The 14,807-nt window shown below is 46.3% G+C and overlaps 1 protein-coding gene across 1 annotated transcript; it reads right to left on the reverse strand.

Moving 5' to 3' along the window:
• Positions 1-10,139, reverse strand: PRKAB1 (protein kinase AMP-activated non-catalytic subunit beta 1). The gene is made up of 8 exons (XM_019539244.1): positions 10,065-10,139; positions 6,250-6,422; positions 5,129-5,295; positions 3,671-3,764; positions 3,243-3,357; positions 1,892-2,025; positions 1,336-1,404; positions 1-1,244 (listed from the first exon to the last, which is right to left on the reverse strand). The coding sequence occupies exons 2-8, from the start codon at positions 6,412-6,414 to the stop codon at positions 1,167-1,169; spliced, it is 822 nt and encodes a 273-aa protein (XP_019394789.1). The 5' UTR covers positions 6,415-6,422; positions 10,065-10,139; the 3' UTR covers positions 1-1,166.
• Positions 10,140-14,807: the final 4,668 nt, after the last annotated feature.

The following is a 14,807-nucleotide window of genomic DNA, read 5'->3' on the forward strand; positions in this document are numbered from 1 at the left end:
GCTGGCTCCCCAGTGGGGATGGTGGGTGGGGAAACTAACTGGCACAAAGGGGAGCAGCCAAGATGGCAGCCACCCCGTCCTCCCTCCAGTGCTGAATAGCCAAGAGGGCTGCCTTTCATGCAGCCCCATCACTTTCTGCCAATCAGTGGCGAGGGTGAGGCCACATGAAAACCAGCCCACTCCGTCAATCAGTGGAAGGGGCAGAGCTGTACAAAAGGCAGCCCTATCAGCCTATCAGTGTCAAGGGGCAGGACCACTGCAGCCCCCTTAGGCCATCAGAGGTAGAGGGGGCTTGCTGTGATAAGTCCACAATAATGGCAGCCAGTGCAATTGCCCATCTGCCACCTCTATTTTGGTAGGTCCCTAAAGAATTAATCCTTAAACCAAAATCAAGTGAGTCAGTAACCTAACCCAGTTGCAGGGAAGTCCTCATCAGCAACAGAATTAGACATCTGTTACAAGAACAGATTACTGCAGGACGTGTTATATGGTCCACACAAAACCCAGCAATTAAAAAAAAATTGTCTTTATCAGAAATTCCACTGGGGAAAATTAATTCTCAGTTCTCCTAAGAGAAACAATACTACAGTGTTCTTCACGAGGAAGCTTATTGAACCCAGCCTGCTGAAAAACAGTGTGCAATGGTTGCACCCCCCCTCTGCTTGGAGTGGTTTAACAGAAAGAACACCAGTTTTCATACTTGTCCAAGCCAGCAGGGAGGGACACTCTGGAGCTTGGATCCTAGCCATCATTTGGCTTTTCTTGGCTGAATGAAAAATTCAGCTTAGGATCAGCAAGAATCCTGTGCTTTCTAGAATATGTATTTTCTATGGCCCACATCACTGTTGAGGGACACTCAAGTTGTTGCTATTCCCATATGTTCCCTCACAATTTCACTGGTAAACCTCAAGTCAATTTATACCAAGCTGACAACATGGCAGTGCCACTGGCCAGCAGTGTGGTCCCAGCTGAGCTGCCTTGACTGAAAGCTTCCAGGTGGGACTGGGAAAACAAGCCAAATATAAAAGAAGTGTGAAATCTTTAAAACTGTATGAAAAGTCTGTTTGCTATAGCACAGCACATGCATATGTTTGTATTTGGAGAAGAATTTGTTCCTTCTGGCACTTCATTGGCCCAGCACACAGGTCCACTAGCTGCAGGGTTATTCATATAGGCTTGTACAGCAATGTAGTGACGTATTTTTTCTTGTAACGGTGGGTAGCACTAAGCACCATCACACCATCCTGAGGAAGAAGGAAAAAGAAGGCAGCATGGTGAAACCCTGGGCTGTGTGCAACTGGCAGAAATGGGAAGTGTCCCCACCCCCAACTTTACCTTGATAGAAAGTGCATAGAGGTGGTTCAGCATAACATGATTGGGCTCAGGAAGTAAAGCTGGATCACACTGAAAAACACAGGAGGAGGAGTTACTACCTGTCGTCTAACAGATAACCCCTCAAACCCTTCTTCTGTCAAATTTATACGGAATATTTTCTTGTGTTAGGGTTGGACCAGAGGCAGAAAGGAGGTTATGACCAGGCTTGCTGTTTTTCAGCAAGTTCTAACTGTTGTGCAGTACAGAAATTAGGATTCATGGAGAGTCAAAATGTCACTGTTCTTCTAGTTTTGAGGAGGGAGTGGGGGAAGTTGTACCTTAAGTTTCAGGGAACTATGGCAAAACTATGCATTCTCCCTTAACACCAGCCTAACCCATTAGTTTCCATACAATAGCTTTTTGACACTATCCGGTGGAAAGAAGATTACTACAAACAGATCACTCTGGCTTTCAACAGAAATCTTGCCTACTGGGGTATACTTCCAAGTTTGGGATTGTTGCAAGCAGTCCAGTGCATTTCTTGGACACCTCATCCAAAGAAGATTTGCTTACTCACAGATATACCAGTGTCCTTATTCAGGATGACCTGCAACAGGTGTGGTGGAAGAATAGGTGGAGACTTGAAGCGTTCCTCTGGCTTACAAATGTAGGGATCCTGGTGGTAGGGTCCAGGGGGTGAACTTGACAGCTCTGTCAGGAAAAAGTTGAACATTTGACTTTGAATATTCTGTTCTTTATTATAAGTCCACCAAGTCCCAGCAGCAGTTTTCATCTGAAGAACACATGACTGGTAGAAGCCAGCAGCACACAAGCATGAGAACAGCATTGGCTGATAAAAATATGAAAGAGACTATTTCAAGATTTGGACACAGAAATCTGAAGACATGTAAACCTCCCTCATGTTAAATACCTAAAGTAATCTAACTCAGACCTGCACATGAAGCATGGACAGGCAAAGTTTCAAGGTTGCTGGCTTACTCCTAAGGTTTTTTGATTTCTTTGCCTAACATTTTTCTGGCATGTTTAGGACTAGATGCCAAGACAGACTTCCTTTTACATTGTTTTTTTTTCAGTCCTGGTAAACCCTAGAATGATTACTTCTAAGGAATTCCTTCATGCACACAAGGAAGTGCAAACAACCCTACCTGCAGTGCTGAGAGGCGTGGGAATCAGAAGCTGCATGTCTGCGCAAATGACGAGAATAGAGGATGCTTGAGGAACTGCAGAAGTCTGCTGCAGCACTGGTATACAAGCAGACATTCTTCTCATCACCTCTCTTCTCATCACTAACTTGAACGATCCCACAATCTACCCCAACAAAAAGCTCTTCCAGGTAGAGGTGGCCCAGACTAGTTTTGTGTGTGTTTCTGTCTCTCCTTCAAGTCAGCAGAAAGGGCTTTCTAGAAGGAAGATGCTGATTCTGCCATCCTCCAAAGTCCTACTGAGTGGATGCAATCAAGCTACTCTCAATGTTGATACAGAGTCGACAAGTTGACCCCAAAGTTCATTTGTTTTGCCTCTTGCAGTGCAGTTTTATAGGACAGTACTTATGGAAAAGTCACTCACATCAGATGAGACTATCTTCAGTTACACAAGGACACATTAACTCCCAAAGTAATAAAGCCAGTGAAACCCTGTCCACCAAGGCTGACAACAATGGTTTCAGTGTCAGGTAGTATTGATCCACTTCATAGACCAATGAACTGTGATCAGACAGGGACTTACTGCTGATCCAGATGGGATCTGAACCAAGGACTATTCCCACTCTTTTTAGATTATTTAACTCTATACATAGGCAACAGATTTAGGTATACGGAGAGATTCATCCACTTTGAAGCCTTAACAAGACCAGGAAACTTTTGCACAAATTCAAAGGCAGGATATAAAAAATTAAAGGTGATTCATACCAGAAACATCCGAACTCTTTTGGGAGTCCACCATCAAAGCATCAAATACTTCAAAATCAGTTTTCTTCACCTGAATGATATTGTTAACTGTACCAAGCTGGCTGGTGACTACTGGCTGGAAAGAAACAAGTAGATAAAACAGAAAATGTTCAGGTTTATGAATAGTCTATGATTTAAACCAATATCACACAATCCTCATCTTCAGCTTATTGTTTAGCCTCTTGTTAATGTTGCTGGATGTGATACCAGTAGCCTTCAGATAGACAGTTACCTAGACCAGCTGGTAAAAACGTCGACTGCCTGAGCTTGTTGAAACAATCCATCACTATTGTTAGCAAAGGCCCTTTCTGGGAACAGAAACTAATTAATTTCTCCTGTTCTTGTCTATGAATCAAAATTTAAGTGCACAGAATCACAGAAAATGTTACCTCAGAGGGATCATGTGTCCACTGACCATCCACATAGAACTTATACTGGTGCTCTCCTTCAGGCAGGTCCAGGATTGCTACGAAATTATTGTGGCTGCAGTTGATAACAGGCAAACAGTTAAGCCCTTATTCTCAAAAGTCTGTCCATCAACAGTTCCACTTCACTTATCACAATATAAAGTCACTTGCACCTCTTGAAACCTTTGCATTCTTTAAGAGAGTTCCTGAGTACACAATTGCCTATTTAATACCTGTCAGGCATACAAATGCCATCACTTAGATGTACAGAAACAAACTAGAGTTAATGATTGCCTCTGTGGTGACAGATTAGTACCAGCTCTTTTGATACAACACTCAAAATGTTTCACAATAATGCTCAGCGCCAAAGAATCCTTCCCCTGGCCAAGGGGTAATGCTGGGGTTTTGCATTCTTTTTGTTATTCAGACTAACATGCATCTACTAGCTTTGTCCCAACAACCAGAACTTCCCATATAAGATCAGTTCACTCCTGCCTTTCAGTATTTTCTACCCACAAGTCTGTCTTGTTAAACGAACAAACAAATGGAAGATGAGTGTGGCAACTAAACTATGCCCTGAAAAAGCCACTTTGAACACAGGCAGTTTGATTAACTTGTCATTCCTGCTCCGAGTTCCCTGCCTGTTTTGAAGTTCACTGGAATAGTGAAGAAGGTCAGGCAGAACCCATGATAAGTGGACTGGTCACGCAACTCCCTCTCTCATTTTACCCTAAATTTGGGGGCAAAAGTATGCAGAGTGCAGTCCCCATCAGACCTGGTGTTGCCATTTGAGTTTGAAATGAGTATCCACCAGAAAGACAGGCAGTAAGAAAGCTTATTTGATTTACAGCAGCCGTTGCCAACTGCAAGTTAGAGGGATAGATGCCTCTTTAGATTAGATGCTTAGAAATAACAATGGGGAGAATGAATTCAGTGAATTCATAAAAGCTCTAGAGACTGCTCAGCTGATCTGTTGGGCAGAGTATGCCACAAAGCTCTGAATCTCTCCAATCCCTCCTTCTGAAACTGCATCATGTTTATGCTTCTAGCTCAGACCTCCAGAGGCTTTCTGGGCCTGACTCCTGCTGCATTTTATACATTCCCTGTTTCCCTCCACTCCGAAAGTAACAGGGATAGCAATGCTCTGTTAATCCCTTTTTCCTACTCCTGTCTATACATCGCCCATGCTACCTCAGCATGGAATTCCTTTCCCAAACCAATGCTATAAGACACTGGTATACAAGTTCCATGTCACTGCTTACAATGCAACTAAGTTGTGGATCTTCCCAGCATGTCCTGCCTTCTGCAAAAGATTTCTACTTCCTCCTCAAGAGGTTTCAAAGACAATGGTGAAAGCAGCAACAAAAAGAGTCCAATAATCTACTTTTAAATATTACCCCAACTTCAGACAGATAAGATGTAAAGGAACAAGTTTATTACCTCCGTGTAAGAGGGATTTTGCTCCAGTTGTTGAAAGAGCCTGATAAACAAACCTCTTTTCCACCCCCAGTCCATCGAAAGACCGTTGGTCGAGCTTGGGTAGGGGCTTTTTCATTCACTTCCAGGTCTTGTCGCCAGGCGAGGAATTCCTCTTTCTCCAGTGGAGCCTACAAGCACAACATTTTACTCAAGGACAGACACGTGTTGGCTCCTCTGTAAAAGGTAAGGAAAACCCCCAGACAACTAACGATTTGCAGAAGGCAACTTCTCCTTCTGCAGAGCACTAAACCCCTAAGTTGAAAAATCAATTCAGAGAAGGCTACTATTAGATGAAGAACTGGAGCTGGTACCTCAGCAAACTGTATGCCCATCTGTTTGCAAAAAACACTCTTCACCCTGTTAAGAGGGAGGCCCCCATACTTCGCAGGAAATATTAAAATGAAAGGCAAAATAATTAATTTAATTCACAGCTGCAGCAGGAAATGCAAACAACATCTGCATATGTTTAAGCTCAGTGGTTAAAAAGGGAATTTACTAGAGAAGCCATTTGTTAAGACAAGACTCCACAGAATTCTGCAGAGAACCTGCACCTGGATGAAAGGACGATTACTGTGTACACAACATGTGATTATGTTGAAAGATTGTGGATTAGATGTTCTTCCTGCACCCATAAGGGGAAGAATGGGGAACTAAATAGGGAATTCTAACAGAACTTTTGAGATAGAAAACAGTAACACTCCAGACAACCATCGTGAGTAAGGCAACTAAGCTTAAATGAGCTCAAAAAACACTGCAAAGGAAGCAGGTGTACTGACACACAAGACTTGACAAGAGCTCTGAGCCAGTAACCTTTATAGCTTCTACAATTTATATTTGTTAAATATATGGTACTTCAGCCACAGGAATCTGCTTAAAGGTCAAAGGAATAAAGAAATAAGAAAGTTTTCTTCTCTTAGTTTGGAAAGAAAGACAGGCAGCAATGTTTCAAGTTTCTAAAAATAAGTTTGTACAGAAAATAGCTCAAATATCATTAATTTCCAAGAGACAAAACTTAAAACTAGACAGACTTTCTAAGTCAGCAAGTGTCTGTATCAAGAGGTGAGTGCACTAACACAGGATACCTTCATCTCTTCTGAATGGAACAGGTCTGCATCCTCAGGACTGTCCATCAAGATTTTTGGTCTGTCACCTTTTGTACTAATGGCTCCCCCTGATGCATCTCCTCGGGATGCCTTGTGCCCGCCCTGGCGCTCTATTCCAGCTCGCTCACTGCTTGTGTTCCCCATTTTGAAGCCTTGAAAAGAAAAAGCCAGCATGACATACACATCAGTGGAATCAGAACTCTGCTCTTCTACTTGAAGACTACATGCATACCAAGATCAAATGGCCTTGACAGACTATATCCTGACGTGTATGACAGCAACACTGGAGGATGGAATACACAGATACCACTGCTGTTTTTGTCCTCCACATGAATCTGTAGATAAGACAGAAGACCAGTTATGGGACTTGGAACCCATTCCTGCCTTGCAGGGAAATCAGAGATAGCTCTCACTGCCATGGATCCATTGTATCCAATGACAATTAAAAGTAAAATGCAGAATCAAGAGTGGGACAGGAGCAGGGGGCAGAACCCAAAACATCCTCCTTTCCAAGGCACTGTTCAAGTCCATGAGTCAGAATTCCTCTGGCTTCTTCAGGCCTTGTAGAACCTCACTTCCTGGTTGCCCAGTGGGCCATATCAACAGGAGGGATGAAGGGTTCTCCTGGCTTTGCATAGCCCATGGCCTGGTAGTTAGGGGGCATTGTCTTCATAAGATTTTAGTTCAAGCCCCCTTTAGCTAAGGGGGCTAAAATCTGTACCTCCTGGTTCCTGGATAAGTGCTTTAATCATCAGGCTGTTAGACTATGACAGGGCTGTCCAATTTTAATACAGTACGGAGCTGCACACAGTACCAATGTGCAGTCCCTGAGCCTTACGCCTTGCAGGCTGCATGGGCTGTTCCCCACCGTACCATGCCGGCTGCACCAGTAGCACATGGCTCCCCTGCCCCATGCCAATAGCATGTGACCCTTGCTTTCACCTTCCTTCTCCTCCCCTCCAGTGCAAAGGCTGCATGCAAACCTCCATGCCCTTGTGTGGCAGTAGGAGGGGTGGCTGCAGGATCCAATGGGCCTATGTGAACCACTCACAGGCTGTCCAGCTGGACTAAAAGATGAAGAAGATCCTCTTCCTCCATCAGCCACTCCACCTGGATTTACTCTTACCAAAGTTTCAGGGGTTTACATGGAATTATGCACCTTCCCAAGTGGAACAAAGCATAAGTGGCCATAGCATATCCCTCCTGGGCATGCTCATAAGCATCTTGCCACATAGGTGGAAACAGGGTCTGTATATCATGTATCTGCACAAAGATCTTCTTGCACATCTAGAAGTAAGCATACAAGCAGCACTTTTGACAACACCAAGCCAAATAGGAAATTAAAACCTGTGCAAGAATGAAAGATATTTTCTAGCTTTTCTCTAACAACGTTTTATTTCTGAAACAAAAAACAGCTTGAAAATTCTACTCAGAATAACCATGGAAATGAGGGAAGGGAAACATCTCTCACACAATTTTCTGAGAATGTCACCATTTATTTCAAGAGGCAAGGAATTTTGTGATATCTTTTATTAGATCAAGAGCACAGTTGGGAGAGATTTAGACAAGCTTTCAGGCACAAAGTACCCCTCCTGTGCTTTTCTTTGTTTTTTACTCTAAGAGTAGTAAAGCCTATTAACCTCAAGCCATGGCATTTCAGTTGCCCATGTAATGCATAATTCCATGTAAACCCCTGAAACTTTGGTAAGACTAAATCCAAATGGAGTGGCTGATGGAGGAGAAAGAGGATCATTATCTTTTAGTCCAGTTGGACAGCCTGTGAGTGCTTCACATGGGCCCACTGGATCCTGCAGCCATCCCTCGCTACTGTCACACAATAGGGAAGGGCATGGAGGTCTGCATGCAGCCCTTGCACTGCATGGAGGGGAAGGGAGGAGGAGGAGGCAAGGAGCAGAGGAGCCATGTGCTACTGGTGCAGCCTGCATGGTAGGGCAAGGAACAGCCCCTGCAGCATGCAGCCTGCATGGTGTATGGCTCAGGGACTACACATTGGTACTGTGTGCAGCTCTGTACTGCATTAAAATTGGCTAGCTGTGTCATAGTCTAACAGCCTAATGATTAAATGTTTATTTACATACATATACAAGCCATCCCTTCAACGGGAGAAAAATGTCAAAAGTACCTGAATGACTTCAGTGTGCAAATTTCACTAACTTCTAATGAGTCCTAGGCTCTTCTGTGCCAGAATCTTTTTTTTAAAAAACAATGGGACAGATTCCTAAATCATATAAGCACTTTGCATTTGATGCTGGTTCCTGCCAGTGAGGGAGAGGGGAAACTCCATCCAACTCCAGGACTGTATTTGTGATCCAGACTTTCCAAAATGATCTGAGCTCAACTAGGAGCTTTATATTTCCCAATTAAACTGACAGGGCACCACCAACCAGCAAGCCACGTATGGGGTCTCCGTTTTTCTAACCTCCTGTTTTTTTTTCTGTCAGGGAACTGATTGGTCAGAATTGATAGCTTTGTAAGCTGCCACCTGCCCCCTCCTTTCCCCACCCCTCACTAATTTTACTTGTACCGTTCCTCAATTTCTTCATTTCAGGAAAAGGTTAATAGTTAATAAGGTACATGAGAGGTATTCTCTGCCTTAAAGGAGAAAGATTCATGTGTTGCATCTTTGAGAAACTGAAGCCAGAAGCTGTGAAAAAATATCCTTAATACACATACAGGCTGTGCTGTGCATGTGCAACAGCTAAATAACCATTAAACTCCAAGTCTTTGTTATAACCATTCTGAAAGCTCCGAGTAGCACATAAAACCCAAGGAAGAATTAAGCAGCTTGCAAGCTTCACTGTGTTTTTCACATGCAAATGAATGGAAGTGTGCACATGAAAGAGGGGAAAGCCCTTCAGGGGAAGAGACCAGCCTGAGACCCTGCTTCAGCGGCAAGGGGCAGGCGGCTTGCGATGGAGTTATCAGGATGGGTAATGTGGCAAAAGCAGTCCAGTGGCGAGGAGCAGCTGCAAGACACCTCGCACCAGGAGATGCCAGTTGCGGGAGGTCTCATCGTGAGAGGTGGGGAACCTGCCCAGAACAGACCCCCTCCACAACAGGGAGGGGCTGCAGGTGAGTGAGGGGAAGCCAGGAGTGTGAAGAGACCTGCTGGGGCCAGTGGCTTCTCACCCTCGATGCAGCTCAGACAGATGCAAGCAGGAGGAGGAAAAAGCCCGAAGGGATTTCCAGATGAGGCCTTGCCCAAGGCCCAGCCCAGCCCAGCCCCCAGCAAGGAGGGAGGTGCCAGATTCCCGCTCAGGAGCTGCCCCGGGGCCTCGTGCTTTGGCTCCACCTGCCCAGGGCCTGCAGGCGAGCTGTGGCCTGGCAGGGGTGGGGCTGGGACGCCGTGTTGCCAAGTCTACACTCATTACGGCACGTGCCCTCTAATTTCCACCCTTGTGCGATACACAACAGATCACACTAAGAGGGCTCAAGAGCAGGGCAGTCTGGGGGGCAGTTCATTGATGCAGCAGCAGGTGCAGCGCCGAGTCTCTCTCGGGGGATCTGAGCCGGCTCCCGGGCTCGGCGCCGGCTGGCCCCCACAAACACGAGCGCGTCACCCGCAGCGAGCGACCCCCGCGCAGGAGGAGGACACTTATTCGCAGGCTGCTTTTTTCTCACGCTCGGCAGCTTTTCAGAAACCCGCTCACTGCAGCCTCCGCAGCCACCATCGCATATTTCAGACCCGGCAACGCCGCAGGAGGCGCCGGTTCCCGCTCCCGCTCCGCCGAGAGCCACCGCCTCCAGCCCGCCCCGCCCCGCCGCGCTCTCACCGGCCACCGGAACGCCAGTCGCGCCGGGAGGTCGCGCAGAGTCGCCGCCCCGCGCTGAGCCGCTACCGGTTCCGGCTCCGCGGTGCGCCCAGTCCGGTCCGCCGTGTACTTCCGGCCGGAACTCGGCTCCTCGGCCTACTTCCGGTATGCGCCTGGTGGTACTTCCGGTTGCGGGGCTCAGGGCCTGTCTCGGCCTCCGTCTCCCGACCGGGATTCTACGAGCTCTTCTTCGCTCCCGTCCGAACGGGGGATGGGCTGGCTCCAGTCGCTGGCTCCTCACCAGCACGGAGCGCGCCGATGCCCAGTGACCCGTGCTCCAAGAGCCGCTGACGGGCCGGGGCCAGGCCTGGCCCCCAGCGGCTCGCACACCAGCCCCTGGCCCCTCCCATGGGCAAGACCCCGCTCGCTGGGGCCGCTGCACCTGCCCCTTCCCCCCCTGCGGGGTTTTGCTTTGAGTGAAGGGAACGGGAGAAATAGTTGGGAGTCAAACAGGTGACAGGGTTGGCGAGCCTGGAAGAGTTATGCAGGCTGCAATCCCCTCGCCTGAGACCGAGGCTGAGGGGTTTAGGCCCCAACGAGCAAGGAGCTGATGCTTTTGTGGCCCAGCCTACAGAGAAGGTTGTGAGGGGGTGGCACATATGTGGGTCCGGAGAGCAGAGCACAAGGATGGCTCCCTTCAGCAGTGAAGGTGGGAAACCTGAGTCAAGGGGGACAGCAGGAGCCACAGAGCAGTTTTCAAACCTTACCAGGTGTTGCAGAGAGAGCTCAGAACTGGGATGACTGCAGGAGTGAGAGCGGTGCCAGAAAGCAGGTGACGAGCAAACAAACCAGCCCTGCATACATATTCTGGGAAGCTGGTTTGTCCTGTTGGCTTTCCAGCGGTCCAGCTGTGGTGGCTGTACAGGTAGCTGAGACGTGCTGAGCCAGCTGTGAAACATGATCATATGAGTGCAAACACAGGGTATACAGTGCCTGTCAGATTGCCTTTGTCTACCATTGTATTAAGCTGAATCCCAACGGCTGCAAATAAACGGAGGGTTATTTGTGGGGTGAAGGACTCCTGGGACTGCCTGAATCCTGGTTAAATCCCAGGTACTGAGCCTCACTGCTCTGGCTAGAGCTGGAGTTGATGCAGACATCAGAGAAGGTCCTGGGAATCTGATGGGGAATTCAGCAAGATCTCTATTCCATTCAAGTGTGGCATTGTACCACCAGCATTAAAGTGTGGAAGGATCCCTATAGAGAGGAATAGCACAAGTGTGAACCTAACTATTGGTTATTTGCTAAAGAGAGGAGTTCTCATCTTGGCACTGAGTTATCTCTGATTTGTTTTCCTTTAAAACAATGATTGCTTAATGTAAAATGTCCTCTCAGTCACACAACCATAATTTCATGTAGGAACATTGTTTGTCACTAAGGGGGAATTAAAATCTTTAACACGAATGATCCCTGAATTCATTCTTCTACGTTTTGTCTGTAGGTGGTACTACACACTCAGTGTGTGTACCCCTAGGCTGCTTTAAAACACATAGTAATGGCAGGTATTTCCTTCAAGTGTGCCTAGACGGCCTACTATCAATAAGTCAGATGCCCTCAAGTATGTGTTTTGGTAGAGGGAAAATATACTTTGGCAGAGACATTTTAATTGCAACCCTCCGTGACAATTATTTCCAGCACCTGTGTATCTGTTGTCCATTGTAGATTGTCATCCTATGCATTATCAGAGGCCTCTGGAGATTTCAGCTTTAAAAAAAAAATATTGTTTGTAAGCAACTGAAATATTACCAAGGCTTTCTGGAAAGGTCATAGTTAAAATGATCAATAGTCCAGAATGGAATTCTGGCTCCTCTTCTGCCAATTCTAATTTTTTTTTAACAAACTATCTAAATGGTACTGGACAATAGGATTCGCTTACAAAGCTCCCCTTTCTGGCCCACTGTACAGCCTGTTTTCTTCTGGAATGGTCAGGATGGAGGGAGTAAAAGTGAGGATATAGGTTGAAGTAATCCTTTGCATCTGACTTCAGTGGCACTGAAAATTCTCTCAAGTCAGTTTGTCTATGCTCAGGCTCCTCTTGCACTTCTTTCTGTTCTCATGAAAAAATGTTTCCTCCATGGTCTGCTATTCACATTTGCCTTGCATTTGTCCTTTCTATAGCATTGGGGAAGAAAGGGATCATGGGGCTTTTGCTGCTTTTACATGGGAATTGTGTTTTTAATCAGTCTAAGCCAGTGGTTCTCAAACTTCTTTTTTTCGCAGACCACTTGAACATTGCTGAGGGTCTCAGCAGACCATTTAAACTTTTTTTTGCTCTACAAATCAAAGCACACAACTCATGTTTTTATATCAGTAGTCTTACCTTTCTAATGTGATGGATGTGCTTGTTGTTTTGAGCAAAGTTCTGGGAAGTAGGGTGTAATCTTTGTCAGCTTTAGCCTTAGGTCACCTTTCTGCGGACCACCTGAATGGAGCTCACGGACAACAGTTTGCGAACCTCTGGTCTAAGCCATGTGATGGGGGCAACACAGTTGCATACAATAAAAACAGACCAAATAACTGTCAAATAAAGCATTACATTGAAAAGGGCAGCAGAAGCATCAGCGGTGCTCTCTCAGGGCTTGAGTGGCCAGTGACAGTATGTTCTGATGAGGCATGCTTCTAATTTTGTATTTTGTTGACTGAACAAGAGGCTCTGACTCATGACTTGATAACTTGCTGGAGCATGCGTGGGAACTATTTTTCCAGATCCTGCAAAACAGTTAAATTCTCATGAAATCCAGCTATTCTTTTCTAACAGCTTTGAAACCTTTTAATTTTTTGTCTCCACACACTGTTTAGTCTATTTTTTTGCTTCCTGAGCAAGGTGCTATCTTGGGTACATCCACAGAAGCAACTGCAACGTAGAGTGGAGATACCTGCCTGACTTGACTCACTTGCCATTTGCCTAGTGGGACTGTTGTGCTTAATTGTTCAACATCTAGTCAGCCGGCCACACTGGTTTAAGCTGGAGCATTCTTACTGTAAGGCTCACCTCTTCTCATCCTCTCTAACAGAGCTTTATCAGGGTGTTTGTTACTGGTAGGTGCTATAGTTAGAGAATAGGCAGTGGGCATTGCTCCAGGCACTCCTAACCATCCATAATGAATCCAAGAGGGATGGACATAAATACCACACAGAAATCATCACACACAAACTCCTCCCCAGTCTTTATATGCATGCAGTGCTGCCTGTCCCCAACAAGGGAAATCGTGGGAGAGCAACCCACCAAACAGGGATTAGCCTTTCTGTCCTTGTGGGGTGGTGGAGGTGGTTTCCATAACTCCTAGAAGCAATGTGCTGCTTGTGAATTATGAGGTGTGGATGATGTTACACCTGGAAAAAAATGAAGTTTAATGCTGCTGTCTGTGGTTTATAAATCATCATCCCACCTCCTCTCTAGCATGTCAGCACCCAGGATTCAACCATCTGGTGGAGTATCATTTTCTCCTCTTCACTCCCTACTTAGAGCCCAAGTCTCTCACAGCTGTTAAAAAGCCTAGTGATGTGGGAAGAAAGAGATTATCTGAAGCCATGCTGGAAGGGTCTGGCAGAGCATTTCCACCCACTAGGTTATTGGAGCACTGGAAAAGCATTTGCACCCCCTCGGGTTACTGGAGCACTGGAAAAAAGGAAGATGGGAAGGGTCCCTCCATTCTCGGTTGCTCCTTTCACTGCATTGCAGACTTGCCTTAATGCTCTTTTTCTCATTGCTAGACCAGGTTTAAAGTAGAAAAGGAGCTGATCCAGATTCCTACCCATCAGGTTTCTCCAGTCCTAAGGTCCCAAATGATGTTCCTTTTTAATTTAATTTGCCAGAAGGTCAGAAATGCTAATTGTGAGAGGTGTCTCTTGCCTTCCAAATGGCCACACTCCTGGGCTGAGTCAAAGGAAAGCAGGGCATTTTCAGTGATTTTAGAGCTTAATCCTGTTCTGAGTGGCTGTGTCTACACATGCATTTAATTGTGAAGCAGACTAATTAGCTGAAGAGTAAAGCATCACCATCTATCCATGTGATGCTACTAAGCATGGTAAACTAAACACTGCCATAAAATAGTACTGCTGAGGGCTGACTGTGGGTGTAAATTATGCCCAGTTAGTCCAGCCAGGAGGGCCAGACTCTTGTCTGCCACCTTGCCACATAGCTATGCACTTTTAGCACCCTCATACCCCAGCCAGACCCTCTGCTGCTACTCAGAGCCCAGGGCTGACCCCTGCCAGTCCAGCCCAAGCAGGGCAGTGGCTCTAGCATAAACTGCTTCCCCTGGCTCAAATTGTTGCTGTCCCAGGTGCATTTGTTGTCCCAGGCACTTGTGCTGTACCCAAGAATAGTTTACTCTGGCTGGCTCGAACCACTCTGGAGTTTATTGCTTTGAATTGCATGTGTAGATGCACCTAGTGACTGCAAAGGTATCCCTCACACATACTCCAGTGGCTACCATACTTCTAGGGCAAATAAAATTTCACAGTCAGATTCTCCAGGGCATGAAGGCAAATTTGTGCCACTTTGCTCTCTTGGAGCTGCTTTAAGTCTGGTGTACATGGCCGCTGAAGGTGAAAGCAGTTCTTTTTTCCCTTTTCCCTGGCTGTTGGTATGAAGCACAGGGGCAAGGCAAATAGTTGGGCACAGCCCTGTCTCCTGCATTCTGGTGAGCCTCTGTACCTTGCCAGTCTCAAGCTGCCAGCAATATTGCCTGGTGCAGAGTT

This window comes from Crocodylus porosus, unplaced genomic scaffold (assembly GCF_001723895.1).
Source record: "Crocodylus porosus isolate Cpor-Errol unplaced genomic scaffold, CroPor_comp1, whole genome shotgun sequence".
NCBI lineage: Eukaryota > Metazoa > Chordata > Crocodylia > Crocodylidae > Crocodylus > Crocodylus porosus.